Source organism: Fusarium oxysporum, chromosome I (assembly GCF_013085055.1).
Source record: "Fusarium oxysporum Fo47 chromosome I, complete sequence".
Classification (NCBI taxonomy): Eukaryota; Fungi; Ascomycota; class Sordariomycetes; order Hypocreales; family Nectriaceae; genus Fusarium; species Fusarium oxysporum.
Genome location: NC_072840.1, coordinates 4,950,626 through 4,977,835, shown reverse-complemented (window position 1 = coordinate 4,977,835; position 27,210 = coordinate 4,950,626). Strand labels below are relative to the sequence as shown.

General features: G+C 50.3%; 7 protein-coding genes across 7 annotated transcripts; 6 read left to right on the top strand and 1 right to left on the bottom strand.

Annotated features, from left to right (window-relative positions):
• The first annotated feature begins 2,069 nt into the window (after positions 1–2,069).
• Positions 2,070–3,933, top strand: FOBCDRAFT_7940 (cyclin-domain-containing protein). The gene is made up of 2 exons (XM_031194369.3): positions 2,070–3,125; positions 3,180–3,933. Exons 1-2 carry the CDS (start codon positions 2,530–2,532, stop codon positions 3,628–3,630), a joined length of 1,047 nt encoding a protein of 348 aa, XP_031029107.2. The 5' UTR covers positions 2,070–2,529; the 3' UTR covers positions 3,631–3,933.
• Positions 3,934–4,104: 171 nt separating this feature from the next.
• Positions 4,105–4,829, top strand: FOBCDRAFT_314590 (uncharacterized protein). The gene is made up of 2 exons (XM_031194368.3): positions 4,105–4,671; positions 4,723–4,829. Exons 1-2 carry the CDS (start codon positions 4,160–4,162, stop codon positions 4,781–4,783), a joined length of 573 nt encoding a protein of 190 aa, XP_031029106.2. The 5' UTR covers positions 4,105–4,159; the 3' UTR covers positions 4,784–4,829.
• A 1,992-nt stretch (positions 4,830–6,821) lies between these two features.
• On the top strand, positions 6,822–7,289 carry FOBCDRAFT_267876 (histone chaperone domain CHZ-domain-containing protein; the record flags this gene model as incomplete). The annotated part of the gene is made up of 3 exons (XM_031194366.2): positions 6,822–6,983; positions 7,044–7,056; positions 7,114–7,289. 3 exons carry the CDS (start codon positions 6,822–6,824, stop codon positions 7,287–7,289), a joined length of 351 nt encoding a protein of 116 aa, XP_031029104.1.
• A 529-nt stretch (positions 7,290–7,818) lies between these two features.
• Positions 7,819–9,045, top strand: FOBCDRAFT_256101 (uncharacterized protein). The gene is made up of 3 exons (XM_031194365.2): positions 7,819–8,030; positions 8,119–8,425; positions 8,486–9,045. The coding sequence occupies exons 1-3, from the start codon at positions 8,020–8,022 to the stop codon at positions 8,690–8,692; spliced, it is 525 nt and encodes a 174-aa protein (XP_031029103.1). The 5' UTR covers positions 7,819–8,019; the 3' UTR covers positions 8,693–9,045.
• FOBCDRAFT_256100 (Apc15p protein-domain-containing protein) lies at positions 9,046–10,294 on the bottom strand. Its single transcript, XM_059611178.1, has 2 exons — positions 10,155–10,294; positions 9,046–10,107 (listed from the first exon to the last, which is right to left on the bottom strand). Exons 1-2 carry the CDS (start codon positions 10,188–10,190, stop codon positions 9,085–9,087), a joined length of 1,059 nt encoding a protein of 352 aa, XP_059463928.1. The 5' UTR covers positions 10,191–10,294; the 3' UTR covers positions 9,046–9,084.
• Positions 10,295–16,285: 5,991 nt separating this feature from the next.
• FOBCDRAFT_7920 (uncharacterized protein) lies at positions 16,286–23,042 on the top strand. Its single transcript, XM_031194359.3, has 3 exons — positions 16,286–16,587; positions 16,637–22,663; positions 22,719–23,042. Exons 1-3 carry the CDS (start codon positions 16,409–16,411, stop codon positions 22,852–22,854), a joined length of 6,342 nt encoding a protein of 2,113 aa, XP_031029097.2. The 5' UTR covers positions 16,286–16,408; the 3' UTR covers positions 22,855–23,042.
• A 1,057-nt stretch (positions 23,043–24,099) lies between these two features.
• On the top strand, positions 24,100–27,114 carry FOBCDRAFT_314585 (VTC domain-containing protein). The gene is made up of 3 exons (XM_031194358.3): positions 24,100–25,176; positions 25,233–26,812; positions 26,864–27,114. Exons 1-3 carry the CDS (start codon positions 24,522–24,524, stop codon positions 26,936–26,938), a joined length of 2,310 nt encoding a protein of 769 aa, XP_031029096.2. The 5' UTR covers positions 24,100–24,521; the 3' UTR covers positions 26,939–27,114.
• Positions 27,115–27,210: the final 96 nt, after the last annotated feature.

The following is a 27,210-nucleotide window of genomic DNA, read 5'->3' as shown; positions in this document are numbered from 1 at the left end:
AGTCCGGGGAAACATGGTGTCGTAGATCACGTCAAGCAAAGCGGACTCCGAAAGATGGCACGTGCTTCTATCTTATCGCAGTGATAAAGAAATTGATCGAATAGCACTGTGGCTTGAGCAGCCACAGAGCTGGTCGTGAGCCACTTGATGTTGAGCCTGGTATAAGACATGATGTTGAAGCTATCATGAGTCCTCTTCTAGCTTGCCTGATTTGGTTTTTCCTTTAAACTCATAGGTTTCAGCCGAGTTTATAAGGCTTTGTGTAACTGGATTGCATTTTTAAGAAACGTGGAGCTCGGTTTCTGTCTATTTTACTGCTTGAGAAACGTGGGACAATTTGACCTGATCAAGACTTAGCTTGGGGGGGCTTGAGCAGTCAATTACCTTTACCATACTGATGTTTATGCAGTGAAGTGAACTGTAACCGTTAATTAAATAAGAGCCTCAAAGAAGTAAAATATTTCGAGCTCAAATGCGATCTTTTCTGACTACAGAGTTTAAAGGGCGATGTTCTCATCCATTTGTACCACATCAATTACCACTTTGGCATGATAGCCGCTGGTTTCACAACCACTGTTTGAACCGCAGAATGAATAATAGATAGCCATGGAGCTATCGTTATCGAGAACTTTAGCAAGGCCTTTCCTTGGTGGATTCGAAAGGCATCAATACTGGCGATGCACTATGAGGACCTCTGATCGCCTGGATCATAGTTTCACATACCAATAAATTCAATTCAGCATCGAGTCGAATTGAATAAGAAACGAAATGACATTTACGAGATGCCATGCGCGAATATAGGTTTATCTTCCATATTGCCTCATCATAAAAGAAGTGTCTTGATAGTCGACCGTGTTCGTAATGACTCAATCAATTTCTGTTAATTTTATGACAGGTATCAAACCCACAACGGAGGCGCCTCGGAGACGACACTATAAAACCTTCCTCTTTCATCTCAGCTAGCCGCGTTAACATCTTAGACCGACTGTTTCATAGCAACGATATCGCAACGTCTCCGCACACTCAATCTATCCTTCACCGAGCTCCAATTTTGGAATGATCCGCACGCGGCATTTGAGCGATGATCTGGGTTATGGTGATATGCTCCAACCTCTGACAGCTTGTCGTTCCGTCCACGTTGTGGTTTGAGTGGCTCACGAACGTCGAAATACAGGACCAGGCTGTACGAGACTCTTTCTGGGGAATGAGGTGGCATCTGGGGTAACGTAAACCTCCTTTGTCTAAGCAGGGACCTTTAAGGTGTCTAACTAGTGGTCTAGTGCTTTAGCGGTATATCCTCATTATGTGCCGTGTGTTGCTATTGTGCTGATCATGCCATGCCATGGCTGAGTGCACAGTTCCGGAACTTGATATTGCTTTGAGAAGAGGTCAATGATCAATCACAAGAGCACTCTGCCTACAGTCATGATACTTGCCTTTACAGAGTAGCTGGATCCGGTTTACTCAAACACACACTGACGCCATTGTTACACCACGAAGGATTCACCGTGGTCAAGAGATACATGCAAATTCTATCTAACCAATCACCCAATTAGTGGCTGGCGTTGGTTCAGGCCTCTTCTCTCGCTTGAGACCCCTGGAGAGGGGGAATCATCAAGCTTTGAGAAAAGATTCACCCATCTCGGGCCTGGACCTAATTGAAAGATTTGCTGTTCAGTTTGCCATCCGACCCGAGTCATTCTGCCAAGGTCTGCCAAGGCCTCGTCCAGTGAGCAGATGAGCCAGCTAGGCCGTTGAGCCAGTGACTAACAACCAGGCCTCCACTGGAGAGAAATTCTGCAGGGCAGCCGACCTGAGAGAGTGAGAGCGCGGTCCGGTCTCCATCCAGAGCAAAGTTGTACAGTTGCTTAGAAAAGTCTACGTGCTGTAACATCCGCTACCCATATCTTGACCTGTGGACCCCCCGGCCCCGGGCTTGTCCGGTTGATTTATTACCCACTCACCTCACTTTCACCTACCAATGCTAGGCTTGCTAGCCCACCTTCGTCATCCCAAACTCTTTGTGCGCGTGTCGTATCTGACAAACAGCAGCCACTCTCTCAAATACCATACCACCCTCTAGTTACCGTGCCATACCATACCATCCATACCACCTTGAACAGCCCAGGCCACTTTAGGATCTCTGCTAACTCTCTAGCTTGGTATCCTTCGGTGAGCGTTCTTGTCCATAGCGCAGTTCCTGACACTGCAGATTGCGCCAGTGTCGCGCCCACATGGATGGAATCGATCAAACGCCATGATCTAATTCGCGATTCCACTAACCCCATACCTGACTTATCTACCGTATTGAGTTCAACCTCCAACTTCAACTTCTTCGTTGCCATTTTTCAATCTTGAAAGACCCTTGTCTTGCTTTACCGACATTCAACATCGCATCCTTTCAGCCCTACCAAAAACGCAACGCAACCCAAACTAAGCCAATCGCACACTACTAATTCAACTGCACCAAAACCCCTCGATCCTTCAACCGTCCCGACGAACCGACAGCTCGACGATGCGCCGCAAATCATGCTGAAGACGTCTCCAGCCTTGTCCGCCTCCGCCAATGCCTCGCCTAACGCTTTTCGATATGCGACGTCGTCCCCTCAGCACTCCTCAAAGCCTTCGCCAGCTCTCCGGCGACGGCCTTCTACCCGCTCCGACACTCCATCGTCCGCCGACGCTATGAAGTCTTCTCCAATACAGCGTCCGAGACAGTATGTCGCGAATGACTCTGGTATACATGGCTCACCCGAAGTCCAACGACCGCCGTCATCAATTTCTCAAAAAGCTTCTGCGCATCCTGCACAATCACCTGCCCCCTCACGCCCTTCTCAGGATCAGACTGTGCAGCAAGGCCAAGCACTAAGCGGGGTGTCACCAACTAAACGTCGAAGCTCTCCCACTCCGACCAACCCAGATGCCGTTGCTGCTACGAACTCTTCACCACAGACGAGTAAACGTGCAAAACCTGCTACGCCGCCACCAAAAGTATTACCAGATCGTTATGAGCTCTGTGCTATAGAGGATATGGTAGAGTTGGTTGCGCATATGTTGGCAGAGTTGATCGCTACGAATGACGCCATCCGAATTTCGAATGGCGGATTGACACGCTTTCACTCAAGGTAGATTGCGGCTCTGCTCATTCGGATTAAATGGATTTAGCTAACATGATACAGAACCGCACCTGGAATTTCGGTTCGAGATTACCTCCACCGTTTGGCTAGACATGCGACCCTAACACCGCCGCTTCTCCTGGCCATGGTTTACTATATTGATCGGCTATGCGCCATGTACCAAGAATTCACCATCAATACGTTGACTGTGCATCGATTTTTAATCACTGCAGCTACAGTCGCTGCCAAAGGGTTATCAGACTCTTTCTGGAACAACACCACTTATGCTAGGGTTGGTGGCGTTCGGGTAGCAGAACTCAAATTACTAGAGTTGGAATTTCTCTACCGAGTCGATTGGAAAATTGTTCCAAACCCTGAAGTCCTTGTGGCATATTACAAGGGTCTAGTGGAACGAACCCCTGGCTATGTTTTAGAATCGGATGGTTCAGACGACGAAGACGAAGATGAGGATGATGACGCCGAAGATGGAGAGAATGAACCTTTGGACAATTAGACTTGACACCAATTGGTTCTTTATTTGGCATTGAGGCCAACAATCCCTCCCATTTCTAGGACTACCCTCCCAAGCTGGCTGCGCGGCCAGGAAACTCGTCATTAACGGAGCCATGACGAGAGGAAAAGAGTTGACTCTGCATAGCACTGCATTTACAGGCGTTGGGGATAAGGGCGGTTTTATTCCGATTATATTGAAACGGTACACGGATGGGAAGGCAATGCAAGGCTTGTATTATGTTAAACTTTTTGTATAAGAGCGTTAAGACTCAACTATGAGCATTCACTGCAATCTGCATTTCATGATTAAAAACTTCCTGATCGAACCGATCAGAACTTTGCCTGTTTTGCCTTATATCGATTACCTTAGTGTAGATGCCCGTTGTTTATTGAAAATCAATTAGCCGACAATCTACCGCCTCATACTGAAACTAGGTACCCATGTGTCGTTTCCAAGCTCCAGAGCTGCCATACTCGCCATCCATCAACTACATCACCAATCAAAGTCGAATCATAGCCCACTGCTCGCAATGAGGATCACAACCTTCCTATCAACCATCTGCGCCGCTGTACTCGTTGCAGCTGAGCAGCGCACTGCTCAAGTTTATGTCCAACCTATTCTATCCTCACCCTCGAAACCTCAAATCTTAGCTGAAGTCGCCTACGACGCCGCCTCACTCGTCTCCACCGAGATCGTCTCCTACGAGGCCCCTGAGCTGCCCGAGACTGCATCCCTCGTCCGCGTTGGCATCTACGACCCCAAGTCTTCGCGCTGGATTGCTGGTACAACTGCTGCCTCAACGGAGAACTTTGACCGCGGTTACGCGCCTACGATATTACTCTCTGTAGATGAGAGCGGCGATGTGCGCAGTGTGGCGCTTAAGGGAGTGAGAGTCGATGCTGGCCAGACAAGAGATTTTGGACCCAAGGCTGTTGTTATCGCGGAGAAGAAGGGGGCTCAGCCTGAGTTGAACAAGCCGGTTGTGCTGTCACCAAATGGTAGAAAGGCAGCTGAGGAGGAACCCAAGTCTCTTTTGCAAAAGTGAGTATTGTTGAATCGAAATGAGAGAGTTAAATGCTAACATTTGAATAGGTATTGGTGGCTTATTGCTATCGTGGTTGTCATGTCGATGGCTGGTGGAAACGAGAAATAGACTTACATGTGCAAACTAACGACTCTAATCAACCATTTTATGCCAATCGTATTCCTTAAACCATCGTGACTTATATTATTGGCGACTCAGGCATTTGGGTCCTGAGTTGCGCGTGTGTCTGTGCCTCCAGGAAAGTGATCATCTTGGCCATGAGGTTGAGCATGATCCAGAAACGGGGTTCGTTTTCCGTGTAAAGAGTGTCAAGCCCAACCATATCTATGGGTCTCCTCATTCCTTTACAAGCAGTGATCATTTCATGATAGCATTGTAAAATTGTCAGGTAAGAAAGACCAAGGTGCTACTCTCCCAAACACCCCTTTGTGCAAGGATGAGCTATTCATGTACAAAACGTATTGGAAAAGAGTTGCGTCAAACTCAACGTCCTTCCAAAAGTTCGAATTTCTCATGCGTGGACGTCACAGAGAACTAATTCAGCATGTTTGGCAACACATCGAACTTCCGGCGTATGGATAGCAGCTTGGCTTGGAAGACGAGCGTTATGAAACCAAGAAGATAAACCACACAGCTGTCAGGGACACCATTTCAAAGCTCTTCCCCATCATGAGCGGCTTCAACGAGGAGTATTCTTTGGCCTTGGAATTCACTATTCAGCCTCCAAGCGACTCACATTATTGGTATTCGCACCTCACTTTGGTGGGAATGAAAACCAAGAAATCGATTATGTCAACTCGTTTATGCCACGAGGGCTATCAAGGTTGCGTAGCAACTTCAGCCCTGAAGAACCAGAGTACTGGGGATATCTACCTTAGGAAGATTGTTTGCAATGTTGAACACGACATTCCGGCAACTGGTAGTCCCGGAGGTGCCTGCGGTCAAGCAGTTCATCCTGCGCCGTCAATCCCGCCGTCAATTTCGCCCCTGGACACTGAAGGCATTGCTGGCGAAGCTTCCTCAACTTGAGAGTTTCGTATGGGAACCATCACGCCTTCATTGGGGGAACTACCATCCCATACCTCATGGTAAGCAGAGTTGGTCAAGGACAAAAGGCTACGAAACTTACGGCGAAGGTGCTGCAGCTGTATTATCGCCATTTAGCTGGCGTCTAATAGAGTTTGTATCTTCTTTCGGTACTGGATTACCACCGAAGCTCAAGGACTTACTTTTTTTTTCGAAGACTGCAACGTCGCATTTGCCTATGGTGCTGGCCGGCCATACCCCCCCGATCATATTTGTCTCATGGCAGATCCTGGAGTTGCCGCAGCACTCGCACGCGGAAGTTTCGGACTTACACGGCTTCATGTCCCATACATGATCGATGCCTGGGACTTCTTCAAGGCCTACCAGAAAGGTTGTGCATGGCAGCACTTAGAATCGATAAGTCTGACTTCCGCCTTGCTTGCTCCCTATTCGAGCAACGATAAGATCAGTGAACTTCTATGCACGGCTAGCGAGGTTGCCCTTAGTATGCCGAAGCTGCAGTCGTTTGCATTATAGAATGGACAAAAAGGCATCGCAGCAGGCTTCTTCTACCGCAAGAGAGACGCGTCTATGATATGGCAGAGCACTTAGAAGATGTACATCCAGCCTCGTGTTATAGAGGCATGGGAACGAGCTCTTAAGGACACTCTCATCTATCAATGAGTCAGAAAACTTCTAATATAAATTAGGATGCTATAATAAACTGATCTAAAGGCTTACAAAGATATACTAAACTTACCTAAGTCTTTTCATCATATAGAAAAGAGGTCCTAAGTTTTCTTGCCTCCCCTTGCCCATCAACCTTGAAGCCAGTATTGATGATTGATATGTTCCCCAGCGGATCACGTGAGAGACTTGGCATAATTAGAGTTACTATTCTATATCGGGCTAGATCCATCAGCTCATCCTCCACTGGTTGCCATGGATATTAAGGGAACAAGATCTGGGTCGCACTTGCAGCTCAGCACCCGCATCTCGCGCCGCATTTCAACCTTTGCATACATCCACTTCGTTCACCTCTTTTTGCATTCACACCGCTGCCAAACAACATCGCACTTTTCACTCCTTGATTTTTCATAAAAGTAATACCACCGCAACGATGGCCGACAACAACGCTACTCTTCCCCAGGATCCTTCCCAGGCCCAGGGCGCTACCTTTGCCGAGGAGAAGGGAAAGGGAAAGGCTCCTGCTGAGCAGATGACTGAGGACACTGCTATGGATGAGGATGACGAGGATGATAGCGATGATGATGATGAGGAGGTATGTGCTTCCACCCTCCGATACTTGCTTCTCGACAATTGCTAACATTGTTTTTATTAGGTCCCCGAAGCTGGTAATTACACGCGCCTGCAGCACTTAGACCGTGAATCAAGCTAACCCACGCGCGCAGATGAGGAAGATGGCTTGGAAGAGATTGACCCCAGCAACATTGTCGAGGGCCGCCGTACTCGAGGTGCCCAAATTGACTTCGCCAAGGCCGCCGAGCAACACCCTGCCGACGACGAGGATGAGGAAGACGATGAGGACTTCCAGCCTCCCAACGAGGACACCAAGATGTCTGACTAAATGCACGTTATGACCTCATCTGACGGATATTTTACTGAGGGGACAGTACGATGTTATGAATTTTGGAACTGAGCAAAAATAAAAGGGCGCGGGCGTGGATGATTATACCTGTTTACCCAGTCTCTGGGCTTGGGGATCTAGGCGGCACAGAGTCGTGGATAGCATCAGCCATCTTTAGCATTCAACTGCTTTGCATATGTACTGTACGCGTACAGTTGCATGCGTCTAAGAGCAATACGAAATGACATTAATGCAGTCAAAAACTGAATGCAAGATCGATATTGTGATGCTTGTCATGCGCTTATTTGAGGAATTATAGCTGTGCTGAAGCTCTGCCTGCTCCAAGCTCATGTGCCATGTTTGACTCACTTGTGCCTACCATCCAATGTGAAATCATCATACTCGTCATTGTATACGTAATTAAGTGCCTATCTCAACAACAAATCAATTTAATCGTGACTTGTCCTCAAGTCGAAATTCAACATCGAGCTCCAGACCATGACACGGGATTGGGCAGCCCATCGGTACGTATCCTCCGTCCTCCCCAATCCAATGAGCCAGACCGCTGTCATCAGCTAAGAGAACACCTAAGAAAAACAACCAGGGTATCGTAGGGGGGAGGACCCAAGATTCGCGAACCCCTCGATAATTTTTTAAATCTTCATCTCCTTCATACACAGACCCCTTCTCGGTTTTGTCTCCCCGGCTATCTGGTCTCGACAGAATAGTCATGGCGCAACGGTATGACACTCCTTAGCAGATGGTGGCAAACCGCATCATCAGAACCCCAACAATCGATTCGAGACCAAAAATTGACAGCGCATCATAGATTCGGTGCATCATCGCTCCATCAGCGCGACTCTCGCAGCGCTCTCTTCGAGGGCTACACCGGCGACGCAGCATCTCGAAGACCCGTCAGCGCAAGCCCAAACCGAGGATACGGCTACGGCGGATACGGAGCCCCCTCGCCTTCCCCCCTTGGACAGGGAGGTTTCGATGCATCGAGACCTGGTTCGTTCCGCTCTGCGACGCCGAATAAAAGGGGCCAGTATAGCGATGCGGTGCTCAATGAGCTTGAGAGCCAAAACGATGCGCAGGTGGAGGGTATTCTTGGCAAGGTCAAGGTGTTGAAGGACGTGAGTTTTACTCCTTTCCAAGGGTTGTTGCTAGTGGAGGAGCTGACAGTTGGGTGATAGATGACGGTTGCGATTGGAGACGAGATCCGTGAGTCCTCGGCGCTGGCGGAGAAGATGAACGATAGTTTCGACTCGACACGCCTGCGACTTCGTGGTACTATGAACCGCATGCTTGTCATGGCTCAGCGAACTGGTGTTGGCTGGAAGGTCTGGCTTATCTTCTTTGCCGCCGTGATGATGCTTTTCATCTACGTTTGGCTATTTTGATCTCGAGGTCTTCACACGACACGACTCGACTCACCGACTTAAGAGCATGGAGAGACATGGATTGACTGAGAAAAAGAAAAAGAGCTGTACGATGTGCATTTTGGAATGGCGTTTGGATGGGCGTTTTGCAATTCACAATAATGCATGATAATCGGTGATCTTGGCAGACACGGGAGAAGCATCACATCACGCAACGATCAAGTTGCCCTCTACAAAGGTTGTAATCACACTTCTGGGCAAGCCTGTGGCTAGCAACCCATCTTTCACTTACATATCGAAAGACGGGAAGCGCTCAATTTCAATTCTGCTTTGATAATGAACAATGAATGGGTATATAACACTGCTGCCTGAACTTGTCTATCTGTTGGTCGTGTCGCATTAGTCGTAAAGTGCTAGCCGTGACGGGCTCGTCGTCCAGCGGGACTGCTCTGCATAAAACTGCTGCCGTCTTGCGAGAGAAGGTTACTTAGATCCATGCTGGCGCGTGGATGTGCCATGCTGGAACGGCCCTGGAAGGTAGGCGACATAGGACGAGGGAGGGTTGCAGAGCGAGGTGCGAAACTAACGTCGACATCGTCTTCATCATCATCCTCGTCGTCGTTGGATGGCTCTTGTTCACTACTGGAGATTTCGGCTTCAGAGTCGGTGTGCTCGTAGCCGCCGCTCTCAGCCTCGGGGATATCTTCGTCAAGATCGGCGTCCATGTCCATGCCAAGGTCATCGTCTTGAGCGAAGTCTTCCTCGTCTAGAAGATGGCCGTTATCCTCTTCTTCTTCGAGTCCTTCCGTGTCGCCGTACATGTCATTAGCATCCGGCTCACCGCGGACGAGGGCCTCGCGAAAAGCGTCGTCGCCCATCCTCATACGTGCTTGCATGAGATCGTTCTGGCGCTCTGCTCTCAGGGCTTCATCATCTGTCTCCTCACCATCTTCTTCATCCTCTTCCTCGTCGTCTTCTTCGTCATCGTCGTCGCCAAAAGCATAGCCTTCTTCATCAGCATCAGGAATCTCATCGTCTAGATCCTGAGCTCCGTCAAGCTGAACGTCATCCATTGTACCCTCGCCAGGCATACCCTCTGCTTCAGCTTCAGCTAGTTCTTGAGCTAATTGTTCTCGGCGCATTGCTTCTTGGTGCTCTTCTTGCTCCCGCTTCTCCTCACGCATCTGGTGCAATGTCTTAGGAACACCTGGGGGTTTCAGCCAGCCGCTGCCATAATTCTGAACGTTCAGTCGTCTTCTCTGCATGTACTGTTCATCCGCAGCCAGCCGAGCGAGAGCTGATCGCTCAATGAGCTTCGTTCGTTGTCGAGCTTGGTTTGCGCCATGTTGAATGTTATGTGTATCACCGCTCAAGTCGTCGAGAGGTCCAGGTGGGGTGTAAGGACTGCGGGAAGATCTATACCACAAAGAATGCGACTAAGTTTGTTAGCATTTATAGTTAATTACATCCGTAATAGCCTTACGTCTCGCGGTGTAAAGTCTGGGAGTGTGGTGAACATGACAGCCGGGTCAAGACGCGGTCGCGTCAAGCTGTTAGGTGTAGCTATCGATGTTGTATTGACTTCACATTTCCAGGACAACCTTAAGTTTCCTCTTACGAAATGGCGGGGCACTTCCCGCCATAAACGCGCTGAAGCGCCTAATAGCCGCCATTGGTGGGAACCCGTTGTCGAAACAATGCAACATCACAAGCTTCATAAAATGTTAATGAGTTGAAGGATTTGACAGGGTTCTTGATCAAAAAGTGATATGTGAATTATGAGACTTGAGTTTGGCTGGCTGTAAGCATCTCCGGTCGACCAAACACTACTTCAAACACGGCTGAATATTTTTCAGCGGCTGGGTCGGCTTGACATGAGCGGTTTACAGCAGAGGGCAACACCTTGCTTGTTCTAGACTCATGCCTCTGATCTGGGAAATGAAACCCCCAAAGAGCGACTGCAACTCTGTCGATCTGAAATTGAACTGAACTCACCGCCTGGAGCCAAGCTTATGATTTCCTTTCGGAGACTTTCTGATACGATCAACAATGAGGCTGCAGGGAGAGTCGGTGGTTTATTCATTTTGTTTGGTAACCAAATTATCGATTGCCGTGTGCTGTGCCTTGTTCTGCTTCAGCATTGGATGGATGGTATCTCGACAAACTCCTGCAACGTCGCTTGCATTACGGCCCTGTACCGTACAGCGCTAGACCCTTGCTTCATGCAAAGAATTCGTTCCATACCTTTGTAGGTAAAGTAGCTCGTAAATTACCTGTAGCGAAACTCGAGTTGGACATCGGAAGAAGTCGGAATCAGGAGTGGGAGGCTCCCTATCCCTAGCAAGCAGTGAGCACAGCAAAGCATCCATAGCAACTCCGGAATTTGACCGCAAAGACCATCGGCCTCTCTCCGTCGGCCTCGAATTGAATGAGGATTTTTGTTTTTGCTCTGGGTCTTCGGGGATCGGGAAGTTGGACTCTGGGCATCTCTGGTCCATAGGCTGAATGAGGCAATGTCTACGGATTGACGGCTCCGCAAGGCCGTAATGGAGATGCACTACACTTACTGCAGACAGCCCAGCCTAACAGCGCAGACTACAGCAACAGCAGCAATAAGAGAAGCACAGGTTACATGAGATGCCGTTTAGCACCGCCGAACTCGCTGTGGTCCACAAGAAGTCTCCGCTCAAGGCAAACCAGCCAGCAACTCGCTTTTATTTATAATCTCTCAACTCTTGATTTGAGCTCCTTTCGGGATCCATTCGCCCGCCGCCGTTTTAGTATATTTTATATGCGGTATCAACGCCGAGAGATAAGCAATTGTGGCTCCCCGCGCTAGGAAGTACGGCCAACGCGAACGAGATCTGGTAGCATTGGACTGGATCCTCTTGAGTCTTGACTGTAATGCGGCCGAGACGAGTCGAGTGCGTACGTATTCGTGAAAGACATATGCTGTCATGTCTAACGGAGGACAAAGACCGTACTCATCATGCATCAGGGAGCAGTAACTTGAGATCCGTACAAAACTGCCCAGATGTCGCCTGTCTTTCCCCAGACCACATGTTTTTACAACCCTTGGAACCATTGGCCTCTCAGTGTTGTACCGGTTCGAATTGCCCATCTCAGTGACGTCTTTCATGCAAGCCCACTGCAACTGCAACACTTCAGAGAACCTAACCTCGCAGGCAGGGTCCCCGCAGGGACTCCCGAAGCATGGTGAGACAGGTGCATCTGCGCGATGGCGTCGACTAAAGACGGCGCTAGACGATCTTCTACCCTTGGCACGCTTTGGCTGCCGTGTGTGTGTGGGTGTACGGCACGAGCTTGTTCCGTTTTAGTGCACCTGGAGAGATAGTACACGGTGGTTGGCTCGAGATAAGAAACGACTCGGCTTTGGAGACTCTGATTGGTCGTCTCTCCCAATTTTATGTTGTCCATCTTTTGACTGTGAATCTGTGAGATAATGGGGTGACGGCGATGAACATCACACGTGTAAGTGCCTCCCATCAACGATCCAAGGCGCTGACTCTGACTCCGAGAACCAAAACGCTCAGGTTGGGGGTCCATGTCCTCGGCTGACTCTCAGATGCGCTCGGCGACTCTCAGAAACATCCCGAGATCCCAGGGCATAATTTCAAAATTCAACTCCACTATGCAGTGTGGCCTGCTTCTCACGCGAGTCCAAGAGGGATATTCCATAGCGGCAATGGCCGTAAATGAGGCAAATAACAGGACAGGGAAACGACTCTAGTTATTTCGAACGTTGTAGTGCTTGCGTCGACGTGGCATACTGACAGGCAGAGACAAGCAAGACAAGGTGGAAGATCATAGCCTAGATGATAGTCACTTCACGTACCACACCAAATTACAACAAATGAGTAGAACGTAGCGATAATCTGGCGTTTGCATGTACGTAGGGACACTGGTTAAGGTAGTGGCACACGCACGGAATCACATCTCAAATCTCGCACAGAGGATCCAGATGCAACACCAGCATCCAGCTACTCGGACTGAAGTGCAGTGTAGGTAGTGCAGGATGGGGGTTGATAGACGAATCAGGCCCATCTCAAGCTCCCCCGCGCAGCATCTGTACGTCAAAGGTCCCGCCCCAGGTTCACAAGCACGCTGATGCTCATGGCTCATGGCTCCTCAGTAACTGCTTCTAGAGACGAGACAACGTGGGCGCGACATCGGACTAGCTGGGCTTTGAAAATGACAAGCCATGATTGGTGTCGCAAGTTGAGAGGTTGAGCTGATCCCTGCAGAGGAAGGTTTAACGTTCCAGCCGGCGTCGCACGGATTAGCAGCATCTTCCAGCCATTCGGCGCCATCCACTCAGACCCTGGCGCCCTAGACACCCTAATCCATGAACTCGAGGCGCTGGTCGGGAGTCAGAGTGCGGTCGTAAGTGGTTGGCTCGTCGTTAGCGGCAAAGCAGTCCATCCCTCGGCCGTATTTCTCTTACACGAAACCATGTTGCAAAGCTATTCACAGATTGACAGCTTGGCGGATAGATATGCGATAATAGGTAGCTGTAGCTGCCTATTAGCCTATGCTTGATTGGACGCAATAACGAGAGCATGTCCTCTCCGCGTCGGTTAAACAGATCAGATTAGGCTCCAGGAATGCGGAGAGCGGAGCATAGCGGAGAGGAGCGATTTCAACGGAAAACAGGAGCGGCGGAGGGTATTGCGGCTATGGTCCAGGGCGGGGACGTTGGAGAGGAAACAACAGCAAATGAGGCCATTCATGAAGGTTGATATTTGTATTAGAAACAAATTGACTGGCTGTAGGAGGCTGACCGAGCTACTGACCGCTAAACTACAATCTTACGGGGTTGCAGATGGAACGCACCTAGTTGTCAGGTCAGGTCAATGGAGGAGGTTCAGAAAGTCAGGCAACGATCACGGAGTGGGTTGATTCACAACGCGGGGAGTAAATACTATTATGAGGGGATCCATGGGGAATTACGGAGTACCCTGTTAATTAATCAGGATACCGCCTGTATCGAAACAAATACATCTTGCCACTATTCGATTGAGCGACGTGTATCCATTTTTCGAAGACGTAGTTGTTGGCAGATCTCAACCCTCCAAGTCTGTAGATCAGAAATAGAGGGCTGCAACAACACATTTCCCATTCTGACTCGTCTAATTTGCTGCGTTGTGCTTCTCCTAGTACATTGATATTCAAAAAGATGTGCGTTTGCTTTCGCCTCCAAAGAGGAATCTGCCGAGGATGCAGGCCGATCTACGGAGGAGGGTGAGCGGAACACAGCGGACGGGCGCACCTCAAGGCTTAAGTCGAGGGCTTCAAAACTGAGTTCGGAGGAATTTCCGAAGCGTGAGAACGGCAAGTCCGTAAGATGATTCTGAATAAAAAGGATAGAAAAACAAGGGATAGTGGTATGGATAGCTGGGATTTGATACAAGGAGTCAAGGTGTTGAACGAATCGCGGAGTATGGAACGACATGCACAACATGGTAAATTTGGAGAATAACACGATGCTTGAACAATAGGCCATCCTGAGGCTTTAGCAACCCTTACAATTTGTGTAACCAGCATGTCAGCGGAAGAGATGCCGAGAGTAAGAGGTGAGACGAAAAGTCCTGAGCTTCCTAATGTTGATACATTTGAAAGGTGATGTTGCTCAAACAGTGGCATGTCAATGATGCGAGCGTCGTACAAATGCCTGTAACCTCAGTTGCTTGCGGCTGTTTCCTGGCATGTGCGTTTTCCTCCTCCTCCTCTCCCCCAATTCCCGTCTACTCTACTGCATGGAAACGGTAGGGAAATGGGGCCACGGTAGGGTCTATGCCGTGCGCCTACCTCGAGTTCGGAGCCAGCACGCCGAAGACAGACTCTCAAAAGATTATAAGTGAATGACGGCTTGTAAGGGCTGTTATCCTTTTAGAATTGTATTAAGGATGAGGTTGGGGAAAAGCAGAGCTAAGCAGTACACAAAGAGGAATTATAGAAAGTCAGCTTTCATGTGAAATACCATTTCTTGACGTCCATTAAACCTAACTTTTGTGTCTACAGAGGGTGCTCTTCAAGCCATCAACATCATCAACATCATCGGTCCCCCCACTGCGCTATGCACAACCCCGGTATCTCGCTCTGACGCCGCATTCTCGACCTCGACCATAGGCTCTCTCTTCAAGCCCTATTCAAGATGCACGCCCCTACCGAACTAGCTTTCCCCCTCATATACACCCCTCTCCCTGGCGGGTTCCTCCCCTCCACGCACGCCGTAGCCGCTCCATTGGATTTTTTTTTTTGGTGTTCGCTTGTCCATTTTCCCTTTCGCGGGGCCTTTTTTTCTGAGCTGCTCCGAAGCTGGACCCAGTTGGATTGACTCAAGAAAAAGAGGCAGTGAACCATTGAGCTGTCGCCGTTACTGCTATAGTTACTCGAGCTGCTATTGGACTGGCCTTCGTTTGCTGGACGGCTTCGGACATCAATTCCCTTTCTCCCGTGCCCTCCACTTCCTCTCACTCTCACTCCCACTCATCTCCCGCCCATTCATAAAAGCAGAGCTGTTGCCCTCCCCCTCCAACATTTCCTCTCCTCTTGATCTTCCCCCTACTGCCACTGCTCTGTCCTCTCGCGTTCGCCTCTCCTTAGAATCTAACGTGCCCATCCTGCCTGCTACTGCACTGCAAGCCAGTCGCCTTTTGATACCCTTTCGTTTTACGAATAACCTCTTTGGTGAAGAGGACCACCACTTGGTAAGTTTGTGATGAGCACTCCCTATCGAAAGCAACGATTTGCTGCCTGGAGCCGAACTGGATTCACTTCTGCATCTCTTACGACACCGGGTGCAGCTCCTCGACACAGAACTACCTGGATAAACGACATTCGGGCCATCGCTGCTCATTCTTGCGACCTGAACTGGCGACATACCGAAATCACATGTCTCAGACGACAAGTGAAGGCAACATTTCTAGCGGACTAGCTTCACATGCCTCTCCGATTGCGCTTCTCTGGCATTGGTGGCATCTGTTTCCATTTCCAACACTTGGTGGCATCGCTGCAGTGACGTCCATCCCTAGGCGCCTCTTCGGTCCCCCCTTGTCTTAGCTGCATGGCTGCATGGTTAGGTTGTTAGCATTGCACAGTCCATCATTGGCCCTGTTGCTCTAAAACATCCCACTCCAATGCAGCCAGGACGAGGGCCCCGCCCGGCAGACCGCCGATAATTTGGTGGGTCGATGGCCCGAATAAGACAGCTCAGAAGCTTGGTCGAGAGCCTGCATTGTCTTGGAAGTGGATGCTATGAAATGGACACTTCAGCATTGCCATTACGCTGTTCGCTCGAGGGCGCTACGCAAAACCACTCAGCCAGAAACAGAGGCTGTATTGAGAGCTGCGGGCGCAATTTGGCGGGGCATATTCTCTGGTGACTTTGAGTTATCGTCAGATTTCCTTATCTCTACCCGATGCCGGAGCCACCAGCTTTTTTTTATTTATTAGCGACCCCTCAATGAACAGCAAATCCTGGACTGCCTCGGCCAACCTTTCGGAACCTGTTTGAGCTCACCGGAACTGGTCCTGTAGCCTATTACACGCAGCGCGTTTAATTGCCGTATCTTCCTTTTACCCGTGCTAATTGATTTAATGCTAGATCTCCATTAGAGTGGCTACAGCTGCTCTTACCAACGCGCCCCGCGATCCTACATCCCCCACCGAACTCCCCCACAACCCCACCCAAGTTCGATCGAATCCTTGCCTAGCATGGGCCTAAACGAGGACTTCGACGACCGACAGATTCAAACCGAAGCCGAGCAACAACCATACATACCATATGAGTATCAGACTGAGAACAATGACTCGTGGGCTGGTGCCTTGCCGGTGAAGCAGGGTCTCTATGACCCTTCTTATGAGAAGGATGCTTGCGGTGTCGGCTTTGCTTGGTCAGTTACTACTCAGATGATCATCATAACCTCACTAACATGTTCTTAGCCACATCAAAGGCAAGCCTAGCCACAAGATTGTCAGTGATGCCCGTAACCTTCTCTGCAACATGACTCACCGTGGTGCCGTGGGATCCGATGCACGAGATGGTGATGGTGCTGGTGTCATGACATCCATCCCCCACCGGTTCTTCATCAAGAACTTTGAGAAGGAGGAGGACATTAAGCTGCCTCCCCTGGGCCAGTACGCCGTGGGAAACCTGTTTTTTAAGCCCGACGAGGAGACTCTTCAAGAGTCCAAGAGGCAGCTGGAAGATGTTGCCGAGTCGCTGGGCCTCCGAGTCCTTGGATGGCGAAGGCCTCCTGTCGACTCGACTCTTCTAGGACCTGCAGCCAAATCGCGCGAGCCTATCATCGCTCAGCCTTTTGTTGTCCTGGCCTCTGCTTACGGTACTGGAAATGCTCCCGAAATGACCGACCCTGAGAAGTTTGACGAACGCCTGTTTGAGAGACAGCTGTACATCCTTCGAAAGCGTGCCACTCAGAGCATTGGTCTTCACAACTGGTTCTATCTCTGCTCCCTTTCAAACAAGAACATCGTTTACAAGGGTCAGCTCGCTCCCGTCCAGGTTTACTCTTACTACCACGATCTTGTCAACGCTGATTACGAGGCCCACTTTGCTCTGGTGCACTCTCGTTTCTCTACAAACACTTTCCCCTCCTGGGACCGTGCTCAGCCTCTCCGATGGGCTGCCCACAACGGTGAAATCAACACACTACGAGGAAACAAGAACTGGATGCGCGCCCGTGAGGGTGTCATGCAGTCTGATATCTTCAAGGAGGAGCTCGAGCAGATGTACCCTGTTGTCGAGGATGGTGGTTCCGATTCTGCTGCTTTCGATAACGTTCTCGAGCTTCTTACAATTAACGGTGTTCTCTCTCTTCCCGAAGCTGTTATGCTCATGGTTCCTGAGGCCTGGCAAGGCAACCAGCATATGGACCCCAAGAAGGCTGCATTCTACGAGTGGGCTGCTTGCCAGATGGAGCCCTGGGATGGCCCTGCTCTGTTCACATTCGCCGATGGCCGATACTGTGGTGCCAACCTTGACCGAAATGGTCTCCGACCTTGCCGTTTCTACGTGATGGACGATGACCGTATCATCTGTGCTTCTGAGGTCGGAACTATCCCCGTCGAGCCCGAGACTGTCATCCAGAAGGGTCGTCTGCAGCCCGGTCGTATGTTGTTGGTCGATACACAGGCTGGTCGCATCATTGATGACAAGGAGTTGAAGGAGGCTGTTTCGAGTCGATATGACTTCCGAGCCTGGCTCGATAGTGAATTGATTACTCTGCCCAAGGTCGTTGAGATCATGGAGCAGGCCCTGGACCTTGCACCCAAGCTTGATGACAAGGCTATCCAGGCTGACCCCCTTCTCCTCTCCTACGGTTATACCCATGAGCAGGTTTCCCTATTACTCGCTCCTATGGCCGCTGATGAGAAGGAAGCTCTGGGATCCATGGGTAACGATGCTCCCCTTGCTTGCCTGACACAGGCTCCTCGTCTCCTCTATGATTACTTCCGACAGCTCTTTGCTCAGGTCACTAACCCTCCCATTGATCCTATCCGAGAGTCCATTGTCATGTCTCTTGAATGTTATGTTGGTCCCCAGGGTAACCTGCTGGAGATGGACGCTTCCCAGTGCGGTCGTCTTCTGCTTCCCAGCCCCATCCTCTCGATCGAGGAGTTCAATGCCGTCAAGAACATGTCCAACAAGTATTCCGATTGGACTGTCAAGACTATTGATCTGACCTTCCCCAAGAGCCAAGGTGTTCAGGGCTATATCAAGCATCTCGATGAGATCTGTAACGAGGCCTCCGCCGCCATCGAGGCTCGTGACCGTGTTATTGTCCTTTCCGACCGCAACACCTCGGCTGACCGCGTGCCTGTTTCCGCTGTCCTCGCTTCTGCTATGGTTCACCATCACCTTGTCAGCAACAAGTGGCGATCCATGGTTGCTCTCGTTGTCGAGACCGCTGAGGCTCGTGAGGTTCACCACATGTGTGTCCTCCTCGGTTACGGTGCTGATGCCATCAACCCCTACCTTGCTATGGAGTGCATTCTCAAGTTGAACCGTGAGGGTTTGATCAAGAAGAAGACTACCAATGAGACTCTTATCCGTAACTACAAGCACTCCTGTGATGGTGGTATTCTCAAGGTTATGAGTAAGATGGGTATCTCTACTCTCGCCTCTTACAAGGGTGCCCAGATTTTCGAAATCCTGGGTCTTGATGAGACAGTTGTTGAGCGATGTTTCAGGGGTACTGCTTCTCGTATCCAAGGTATGACTTTCGAGCTCATTGCTGAGGAGGCATTCCGATTCCACGAGCGTGGTTTCCCCACCCGTGAGACTATCCTCCCCTCTGGTCTTCCTGAGTCTGGCGAGTACCACTGGCGAGATGGTGGTGAGCCCCACGTCAACGACCCTACCTCGATTGCCAACATCCAGGACGCCGTTCGCACCAAGAACGACAAGTCCTACGAGGCTTACTCCCGCTCCGAGTATGAGCAGATCAAGAACTGTACCCTCCGTGGTCTTCTTGACTTCAAGTTTGAGGACTGCACTCCTGTCCCTATCGACCAGGTCGAGCCTTGGACTGACATCGTCCGTCGCTTCTGCACTGGCGCCATGTCGTACGGTTCCATCTCCATGGAGTCTCACTCTACTCTTGCCGTTGCCATGAACCGTCTTGGTGGCAAGTCCAACACTGGTGAGGGTGGTGAGGATCCTGAGCGGTCTCAACGTATGCCTAACGGTGACACCATGCGTTCTGCCATCAAGCAGGTCGCTTCTGGTCGTTTCGGTGTCACTTCTGCCTACCTTGCTGACTCCGACGAGCTTCAGATCAAGATGGCTCAGGGTGCCAAGCCTGGTGAGGGTGGTGAGCTTCCTGGCCACAAGGTGTCCAAGTCTATTGCTCGCACCCGTCACTCCACCCCTGGTGTCGGTCTTATCTCGCCTCCTCCTCACCACGACATTTACTCCATTGAGGATCTCAAGCAGCTGATCTACGATCTTAAGTGCTCCAGCCCTCGATCCCGAGTCTCCGTCAAGCTTGTGTCTGAGGTCGGTGTCGGTATCGTCGCCTCTGGTGTCGCCAAGGCCAAGGCCGATCACATCCTGATCTCTGGTCACGATGGTGGTACTGGTGCCTCTCGATGGACTGGTATCAAGTACGCTGGTCTCCCTTGGGAGTTGGGTCTGGCTGAGACTCACCAAACTCTGGTACTTAACGATCTTCGTGGTCGTGTTGTTGTCCAGACTGATGGCCAGCTCAAGACTGGTCGTGATGTTGCCCTGGCTTGTCTGCTTGGTGCTGAAGAATGGGGCTTTGCTACCGCTCCTCTCATCGCTATGGGCTGTGTCTTCATGCGCAAGTGCCATCTGAACACTTGCCCTGTTGGTATCGCTACCCAGGATCCTGAGCTTCGCAAGAAGTTCACTGGAACTCCCGAGCACGTCATCAACTTCTTCTACTATGTTGCCAACGAGCTCCGAGCCATCATGGCCCAGCTCGGTTTCCGAACCATCAACGAGATGGTTGGTCACGTCGAGGTCCTCAAGATGCGTGATGACCTTCGAACCAACAAGACAGCCAACATTGACCTGTCTCTCCTCCTGACACCGGCACACAAGCTCCGACCTGGTGTTGCCACCTTCAACGTCCGAAAGCAGGACCACAAGCTCCACGTCCGACTCGATAACAAGCTTATCTCCGAGTCTGAGTTGACTCTCGACAAGGGTCTCCCCTCCAGAATCGAGTGTGACATCGTCAACACTGACCGAGCAATGGGTACTTCCCTTTCTTACCACATCTCCAAGCGATACGGCGAGGCTGGACTGCCCATGGACACTGTCCATGTTAATATCAAGGGCTCCGCTGGCCAGTCTTTCGGTGCTTTCCTCGCTCCTGGTGTCACTCTTGAGCTCGAGGGTGATGCCAACGATTATGTCGGCAAGGGCTTGTCTGGTGGTCGTCTGATCATCTACCCTCCCCGCTCCGCTGTCTTCAAGTCGGAGGAGAACATCCTCATTGGCAACACTTGCTTGTACGGTGCTACTACTGGTACTTGCTTCTTCCGTGGTGTTGCTGCCGAGCGATTCGCTGTACGAAACTCAGGTGCTACCGCCGTTGTTGAGGGTGTTGGTGACCACGGTTGTGAGTACATGACTGGCGGTCGCGTTGTTGTTCTTGGATCTACTGGTCGCAACTTTGCTGCTGGTATGTCTGGTGGTATTGCCTACATCTTGGATGTTCATGGTGATTTCCACTCCAAGCTCAACGGCGAGATGGTCGAGGCCAGTGGTCTTGAAGACCCTGCTGAGATTGCTTTCGTTCGCGGTCTCATTGAGGATCATCACCACTACACTGGCTCCGAGCGCGCAGCTCGCATCCTGGTTGACTTTAACCGAGCTCTTCCTCGATTCATCAAGATTCTCCCTGTTGACTACAAGCGTGTCCTCGAGGAAGAGGCTGCCAAGGCTGCTGAGGCCAAACGTGCTGAGTACAACCTTCCTGCTGTCTCTGGTGTCCAGCACAAGAAGTCCGAGAAGGTTGCCAAGCTCCAGGATCTCGAGGAGGCTGTTGGTGACAACGCTGCCGAGAAGAAGCGTGCCCTTGTTCTCGACAAGACTCGAGGCTTCAAGATGTACAAGCGCCGCCAGGAGAAGTACCGACCTGTCAACTCTCGTCTCAAGGATTGGGCTGAGCTGAGCTCTCGTCTGGACGAGGACGAGCTCAAATACCAGTCAGCCCGTTGCATGGACTGCGGTGTTCCTTTCTGTCAGTCCGAGACTGGTTGCCCTATCTCCAACATCATCCCTAAATGGAACGAATTGGTGTTCCAGAACCAGTGGAAGGATGCTCTCAACCGTCTCCTCATGACCAACAACTTCCCCGAGTTCACTGGCCGTGTTTGCCCGGCTCCTTGTGAGGGTGCTTGTGTCTTAGGTATCAACGAGGACCCTGTTGGTATTAAGTCTATTGAGTGCGCCATCATTGACCGTGGCTTCGAGATGGGATGGATGGTTCCTCAGCCTCCCAAGGTCCGGACTGGCAAGACTGTCGCGATCATTGGATCCGGCCCTGCTGGTCTGGCCGCTGCTGATCAGCTCAACCGTGCCGGTCACCTCGTTACTGTCTACGAGCGAGCTGACCGTCTTGGAGGTCTTCTTATGTATGGTATTCCCAACATGAAGCTCGACAAGCGTATTGTCAAGCGCCGTACCGATTTCATGGCCTCTGAGGGTATTATTTTCAAGACTGGCGTTGCTGTTGGCGAGGAGGGTCACCCCTCTCTCAACGAGCTCCGAGCCAGCAACAGCGCCGTCGTCATTGCAACTGGTGCTACTGTTGCTCGCGACCTTCCTATCAAGGGCCGTCAGCTCGAGGGTATTCACTACGCTATGGAGTTCCTCCACAAGAACACCAAGTCTCTCCTTGACTCCGAGCTTGCTGACAACACCTACATCTCCGCCAAGGGCAAGGACGTTGTGGTCATCGGTGGTGGTGACACTGGTAACGATTGTATTGGTACTTCTCTCCGTCACGGTGCCAAGTCCGTCACCAACTTCGAGCTTCTGCCTCAACCTCCTCCTGAGCGTGCCAACGACAACCCTTGGCCTCAGTGGCCTCGTATCTACCGTGTTGATTACGGTCACACTGAGGTTCGCCAGCACACTGGCAAGGATCCTCGTGAGTACTGCATCATGTCTGAGGAGTTCATGGATGATGGCTCTGGCAAGGTCAAGGGCATCAACACCATCCGCGTGGAGTGGACCAAGTCTCCTAGCGGTGGTTGGGACATGAAGAAGGTTGAGGGCTCTCAGCAGTTCTTCCCTGCCGACCTCGTCCTCCTTGCCATGGGTTTCCTTGGACCTGAGGCTCGTGTTCTTGGTGACGAGATCGAGAAGGATGCTCGCAAGAATGTCAAGACTGCCCCCGGCAAGTACAGCACCAACCTCGAGGGCGTCTTCGCTGCTGGTGACGCCCGCCGCGGACAATCTCTCATTGTCTGGTAAGTTTTAACTACATCTATCCACTTGAAGAAACATCACTAACAAATGTCTCAGGGGTATCAACGAAGGACGCCAGGCTGCTCGCGAGATTGATCTTTATCTTGAGAAGTACACCAACCTGCCTGTTACTGGTGGTATCACCAAGCGCACTGCGCAGGAGATTTTCAGCCAGATCAAGGTCGAGGCTTGAATAAAATTTGCATAGTTCCATTATTTATTCTCTCTTTGGGGCACAGGAGCAACGGATCGGATACATGATACCATGACCATGGAATCGGATATGATAAAAGGTGTCTGTTCAGGAATGATGGATGTTTTTAGTTATACCAATTTGAATGACTGTTGGCTACGACGAGCTATCAGAATATTTGATTTGATCGTTCTCGCTTTTGTGATGTTTTAGGGAGATTAAGAAAATGTTTAGGAAAGTCTTATAAAGGTAATCTTAAACTTAGTAAAAGTTTATGATTCCTTGGTCTTTTGGCCCTAAGAAATGAAGTCTCAGCCAGAGACCATGCGACACTTCTCCATGAAATGTTGTCTCGCCGAGGAAGCCCGGAGATGCAGTGTCGTTTTCTGTGTTCATGCGTGTATACATCGACACCTGTCATTGGCTAGATCCCGAGTTCGAAATGAGACGTCAAATTCGCATCAGAGACAGGTCGCGTGCCCTCTTGTCAACTTGAGCTCAAGTCGCATATTCACAAGAGACATTTGATTGGTAAACAAGACAACGACGCAGTCACCAAGAGAACAAGCATCGAGCCTGTTGGTGATATTGAGGCTGGAGGTTTGAGCAATGCAATCCAATGTAACTCACGTGTTATCGACGTTGCTAAGGAAATGATTTATTCGAATCTGGTTTAGCTGCAAACTCTAGTCAAAAGCCAATTTTTTACCGTAAAGATAGTGACATGCCATGACAGAGCCTGAATACGAAGAATCTTGAGAGTCTTTCATACCCGAAAATTCTTCAGCTTTCACCAACAAAAATTGTTTGATGCCATGAACTGAGATTATTCGGCCAATTCTCTTCACGTGCGTAGATGGAGACACATGAATGCACGCAGAAGCAGGGATTAGACAGACGGGAATGATATGCACCTAGATTTTAGATGCATCCACGGCAACACGTGTGTAAGTGGTGGATTCTGATAGGGCAATTGGAGACAAATTCAACATGGGTTAACAGAACCGAGGCGAAACGGGTATCAAGCTGCCAGGTCGTTTCCAGCGGGTTATGGGTCTGTTACGGTTCCATTTCCCACCGAGGGTTAGTTCTAGCAGCTGTTTTGGACACCGAAGAGCCGCTGAAGAGCTGTTTCTGTAGTGAGTGGATGCTGCCCATGCTGTAGGTGGTCTAACGTTCACTGCCTTGCTTTCCGCTAGTGGGGTCCTGGCGTCAGGTCTAGGTCCGGGTCCAGGGCAGTCAGCCTGTTGATCCATTGTTGCCCAGCCTTTTTCTCGTTCAACTTCTTGAAACTACAACTGTAACTTATTTTGTGTTATCGTGCACCTTCATCTTCGCACGCCACAACAAAAAACTCCCATTGTCATCCTTAATATTGCCGTGTATCCTTCTTGTCGCGAGTCTAGCATCTCTAGACAACATCATCTCGCTTCAACTGTCTCGTCTCCATTGCCGCGTCTCGAAGCTATAATCCGCTCTTGACGGAACTGCATCATCATTGTGTCATGCGCCGCAATTGAACCTATTCCGAATTCCTCAACGCTTTACCTTTGTCTCAGGTACGATCTCTCGACGGTCTATCTCGGCCTACATAGCATCCTGTTGGTCGCCTGCTTGGAGATAATTGGTCTATCTTGTCGTAAAGCTCCAATCGCTATCCACCCACAATGCGCTTCGGCCGGACCCTCCGCGAGTCCACCTATCCGCCATGGAAGGACAAGTACATCGACTATGCGAAGCTCAAGAGCTTGTTGAGGGAGGATGTGGCCGATGATGATAACCAGCCGTGGACCGAGGAGGACGAGACTCGCTTCTGTGAAGAGATCTTCAACAACCAGCTCGAGAAGGTCGCTCAGTTCCAAGAGCAACGCTTTAACGCTCTTAAGGAACGAGTTGACGCTGCTTTTGATAAGCTCAAGGAACTGGCTCCCGTCGAGTCCTCGGAGGACGATGGAGCTCCTCAGAAGGGCGAGATCTCGGCTTCCCGCTTGCGCACTCTGGAATCAGAGCTTGACGAGATCACTAATGAAGTCCGCGAGCTCAAGAAGTACAGCAACATCAACTACACTGGCTTCCTCAAGATCATTAAGAAGCACGACCGGAAGCGAGGAGACCGTTACAAAGTCCGACCTATGATGCAGTTGAGCCTTTCTCAGCGACCCTTCAACTCTGAGACTGGTTACTCCCCGCTACTCAACAAGCTGTCCATCATGTACTTTGCCATTAGGCAACAACTCGAGGATGGCGGAGAGCAGCTGCCACCCCTGGATCTTGAGTCTCAAGGCGAGACTCACAATGGCGAGCGCTATATAGCTCACAAGTGTAAGTCAAATTCAAGACGCCTTCATCTTTGTTGTACTATGCTAACTTGGTTATAGTCTGGGTCCATCCTGATAACCTGCTCGAGGTCAAGACTGTCATCCTTCGACATCTACCAGCCCTTGTTTACAGCGAGCAGTCCGCCAAGGAGCTTGATGGCAGCGACTCTCCGTCTATCACTTCGCTGTACTTCGATAACAAGCAATTCGAGCTTTATGGTGAGAAGGTCAACCGCAAATCCGAAGCAACGTCCCTGCGACTTCGCTGGTATGGACAATTGGCTACTCGTCCCGAAATTTTCGTTGAGCAAAAGACTGTCGATGACAAGGGTGGCAGCCAGGACCTCAAGTTCACAATCAAGGACAAATATGTCAAGTCATTTGTGGATGGCGAATACAACCCTGAGAAAGCGATCCAGAAGATGAAGAGACAGAGCTTTGCCCCTGAAAAGATTGAGCAATTCCAGGAGACTGTCAACAACATTCAAAAATACGTCAAGGAGAAGGGTCTTAGCCCTGTTCTGAGGGCCAACTATGTTCGAACCGCTTTCCAGAAGCCTGCTGATGATCGTATTCGCATTGCCATCGATACCGATGTGGCATTCATCCGTGAGGACACTCTTGATCCCAGCCGCCCCTGCCGTGATCCCAATGAGTGGCATCGTCTTGACATTGATGAAAGTGAGATGACTTACCCCTTCAAAAAGATGAACCAAAGCGAGGTCAACCGTTTCCCTTATGCCCTTCTTGAGATCAAGCTGAAGGAGGATAGTCAGCGAAAGCACCCGACATGGGTTGAGGATTTGATGTCCTCTCACTTGGTTCACCCTACCCCTCGCTTCTCCAAGTTTGTCCATGGTATTGCAGTTCTCTTCGAGGACTACGTCAACAACTTGCCTTTCTGGCTCAGTGACCTTGAGTCCGATATCCGAAAGGACCCTCAGAAGACATTTGAGGAGGAGGAGCAGCGACGTGCTCAACGGCATGAGGATGTTATGGCTGTGGGAAGCCTGATTGGAGCTGGAGCTAAGTCTGGATCCTATAAGCCCACCCAAAGCTCACCAGTCAGCAAGTCTTATCTGGCCGAACGCATGTCGAAGGATTCAATCGCCCAAGCTCTTAACAGGCGGACGTCTACTCCCGCGAACGGAGAGGAAGCTGGCGAGAGCAGTACACAGCAACGATCAGAGCAAGAGCGGTCCTATGGGACGCTCTCATCTGTTATCCCCGGATTCTCACTGTCCAAGTACTCGAGGGCGAAGCGGGCATCTCAACAGCCCTTACCAGAGGGTGTAGTTGCGCCGACAGAATGGATCAAGAACATGGGCGAGCTCAAGGTTGAGCCCAAGGTTTGGCTTGCCAACGAGCGAACTTTCCTTAAGTGGCAGCATATCTGTATCCTTCAGGGCGGCCTGGCTGTTGGTCTTTACACAGCAGCTGGTGAGAACACACTTGCTTCTGTCGTTGGTCTCTTGTTTGTCCTCATCGCTGTCTTTGCTGGCATCTGGGGTTATGCAATGCTGAGAATCAGACGAACCATGATTGTGGAGCGAAGCGGTAAGGACTTTGACAACATGATCGGACCCATGATTATCAGTGGCTCACTGATGCTTGTGCTTATTCTCAACTTTTTCTTTGCGGTAAGTGATATTTTCCCTTTCGTGGTCGATTGAAACTAATGATTGTTGCAGTATCGGGAGGCCTTTGGAAAATTCAAGGATGGTCAGAATAGCCTGGGAGAGCTTCTGTCTGAAGATCTGAAGTAATTCCAGGGAGGATGAGCGAAAGAGATGGAGGGTGTATAGTATGTTCTACACGAGCTTTGATAGGATGGGCGTTGGATGCTGCATACTTGCTGGTCTTTTGCATGATCATTTAGAGAAAGGATTGGCTATTACTAGCAATAGATGCCTTTAAGCAGTTTAATTGTCTGTGTTGTAGGTGTTTCTATGCAAGTTTTGGATGCCCCTGAGAAGCTGCATGCAGGTCTGGGGCTGGTCATGCAGGTTTATACGAAGTGTGACACCTCGGCAGAGAG

What these genes read in the sequence shown, in the direction of transcription:
- FOBCDRAFT_7940 (XM_031194369.3), top strand. Translation starts at nt 2,530, where the DNA reads ATGCTGAAGACGTCTCCAGCCTTGTCCGCCTCCGCCAATGCCTCGCCT. An exon ending in TTGACACGCTTTCACTCAAG is followed by an intron (nt 3,126 to 3,179) that starts GTAGATTGCGGC and finishes AACATGATACAG; the next exon opens with AACCGCACCTGGAATTTCGG.
- FOBCDRAFT_314590 (XM_031194368.3), top strand. Translation starts at nt 4,160, where the DNA reads ATGAGGATCACAACCTTCCTATCAACCATCTGCGCCGCTGTACTCGTT. An exon ending in CCCAAGTCTCTTTTGCAAAA is followed by an intron (nt 4,672 to 4,722) that starts GTGAGTATTGTT and finishes ACATTTGAATAG; the next exon opens with GTATTGGTGGCTTATTGCTA.
- FOBCDRAFT_256101 (XM_031194365.2), top strand. An exon ending in AGGTCAAGGTGTTGAAGGAC is followed by an intron (nt 8,426 to 8,485) that starts GTGAGTTTTACT and finishes GTTGGGTGATAG; the next exon opens with ATGACGGTTGCGATTGGAGA.
- FOBCDRAFT_256100 (XM_059611178.1), bottom strand. Translation starts at nt 10,190, where the DNA reads ATGTTCACCACACTCCCAGACTTTACACCGCGAGAC. An exon ending in CAGACTTTACACCGCGAGAC is followed by an intron (nt 10,108 to 10,154) that starts GTAAGGCTATTA and finishes TAACAAACTTAG; the next exon opens with TCGCATTCTTTGTGGTATAG.
- FOBCDRAFT_7920 (XM_031194359.3), top strand. Translation starts at nt 16,409, where the DNA reads ATGGGCCTAAACGAGGACTTCGACGACCGACAGATTCAAACCGAAGCC. An exon ending in TGCGGTGTCGGCTTTGCTTG is followed by an intron (nt 16,588 to 16,636) that starts GTCAGTTACTAC and finishes ACATGTTCTTAG; the next exon opens with CCACATCAAAGGCAAGCCTA. An exon ending in GGACAATCTCTCATTGTCTG is followed by an intron (nt 22,664 to 22,718) that starts GTAAGTTTTAAC and finishes CAAATGTCTCAG; the next exon opens with GGGTATCAACGAAGGACGCC.
- FOBCDRAFT_314585 (XM_031194358.3), top strand. Translation starts at nt 24,522, where the DNA reads ATGCGCTTCGGCCGGACCCTCCGCGAGTCCACCTATCCGCCATGGAAG. An exon ending in GCGCTATATAGCTCACAAGT is followed by an intron (nt 25,177 to 25,232) that starts GTAAGTCAAATT and finishes ACTTGGTTATAG; the next exon opens with TCTGGGTCCATCCTGATAAC. An exon ending in TTCTCAACTTTTTCTTTGCG is followed by an intron (nt 26,813 to 26,863) that starts GTAAGTGATATT and finishes TGATTGTTGCAG; the next exon opens with TATCGGGAGGCCTTTGGAAA.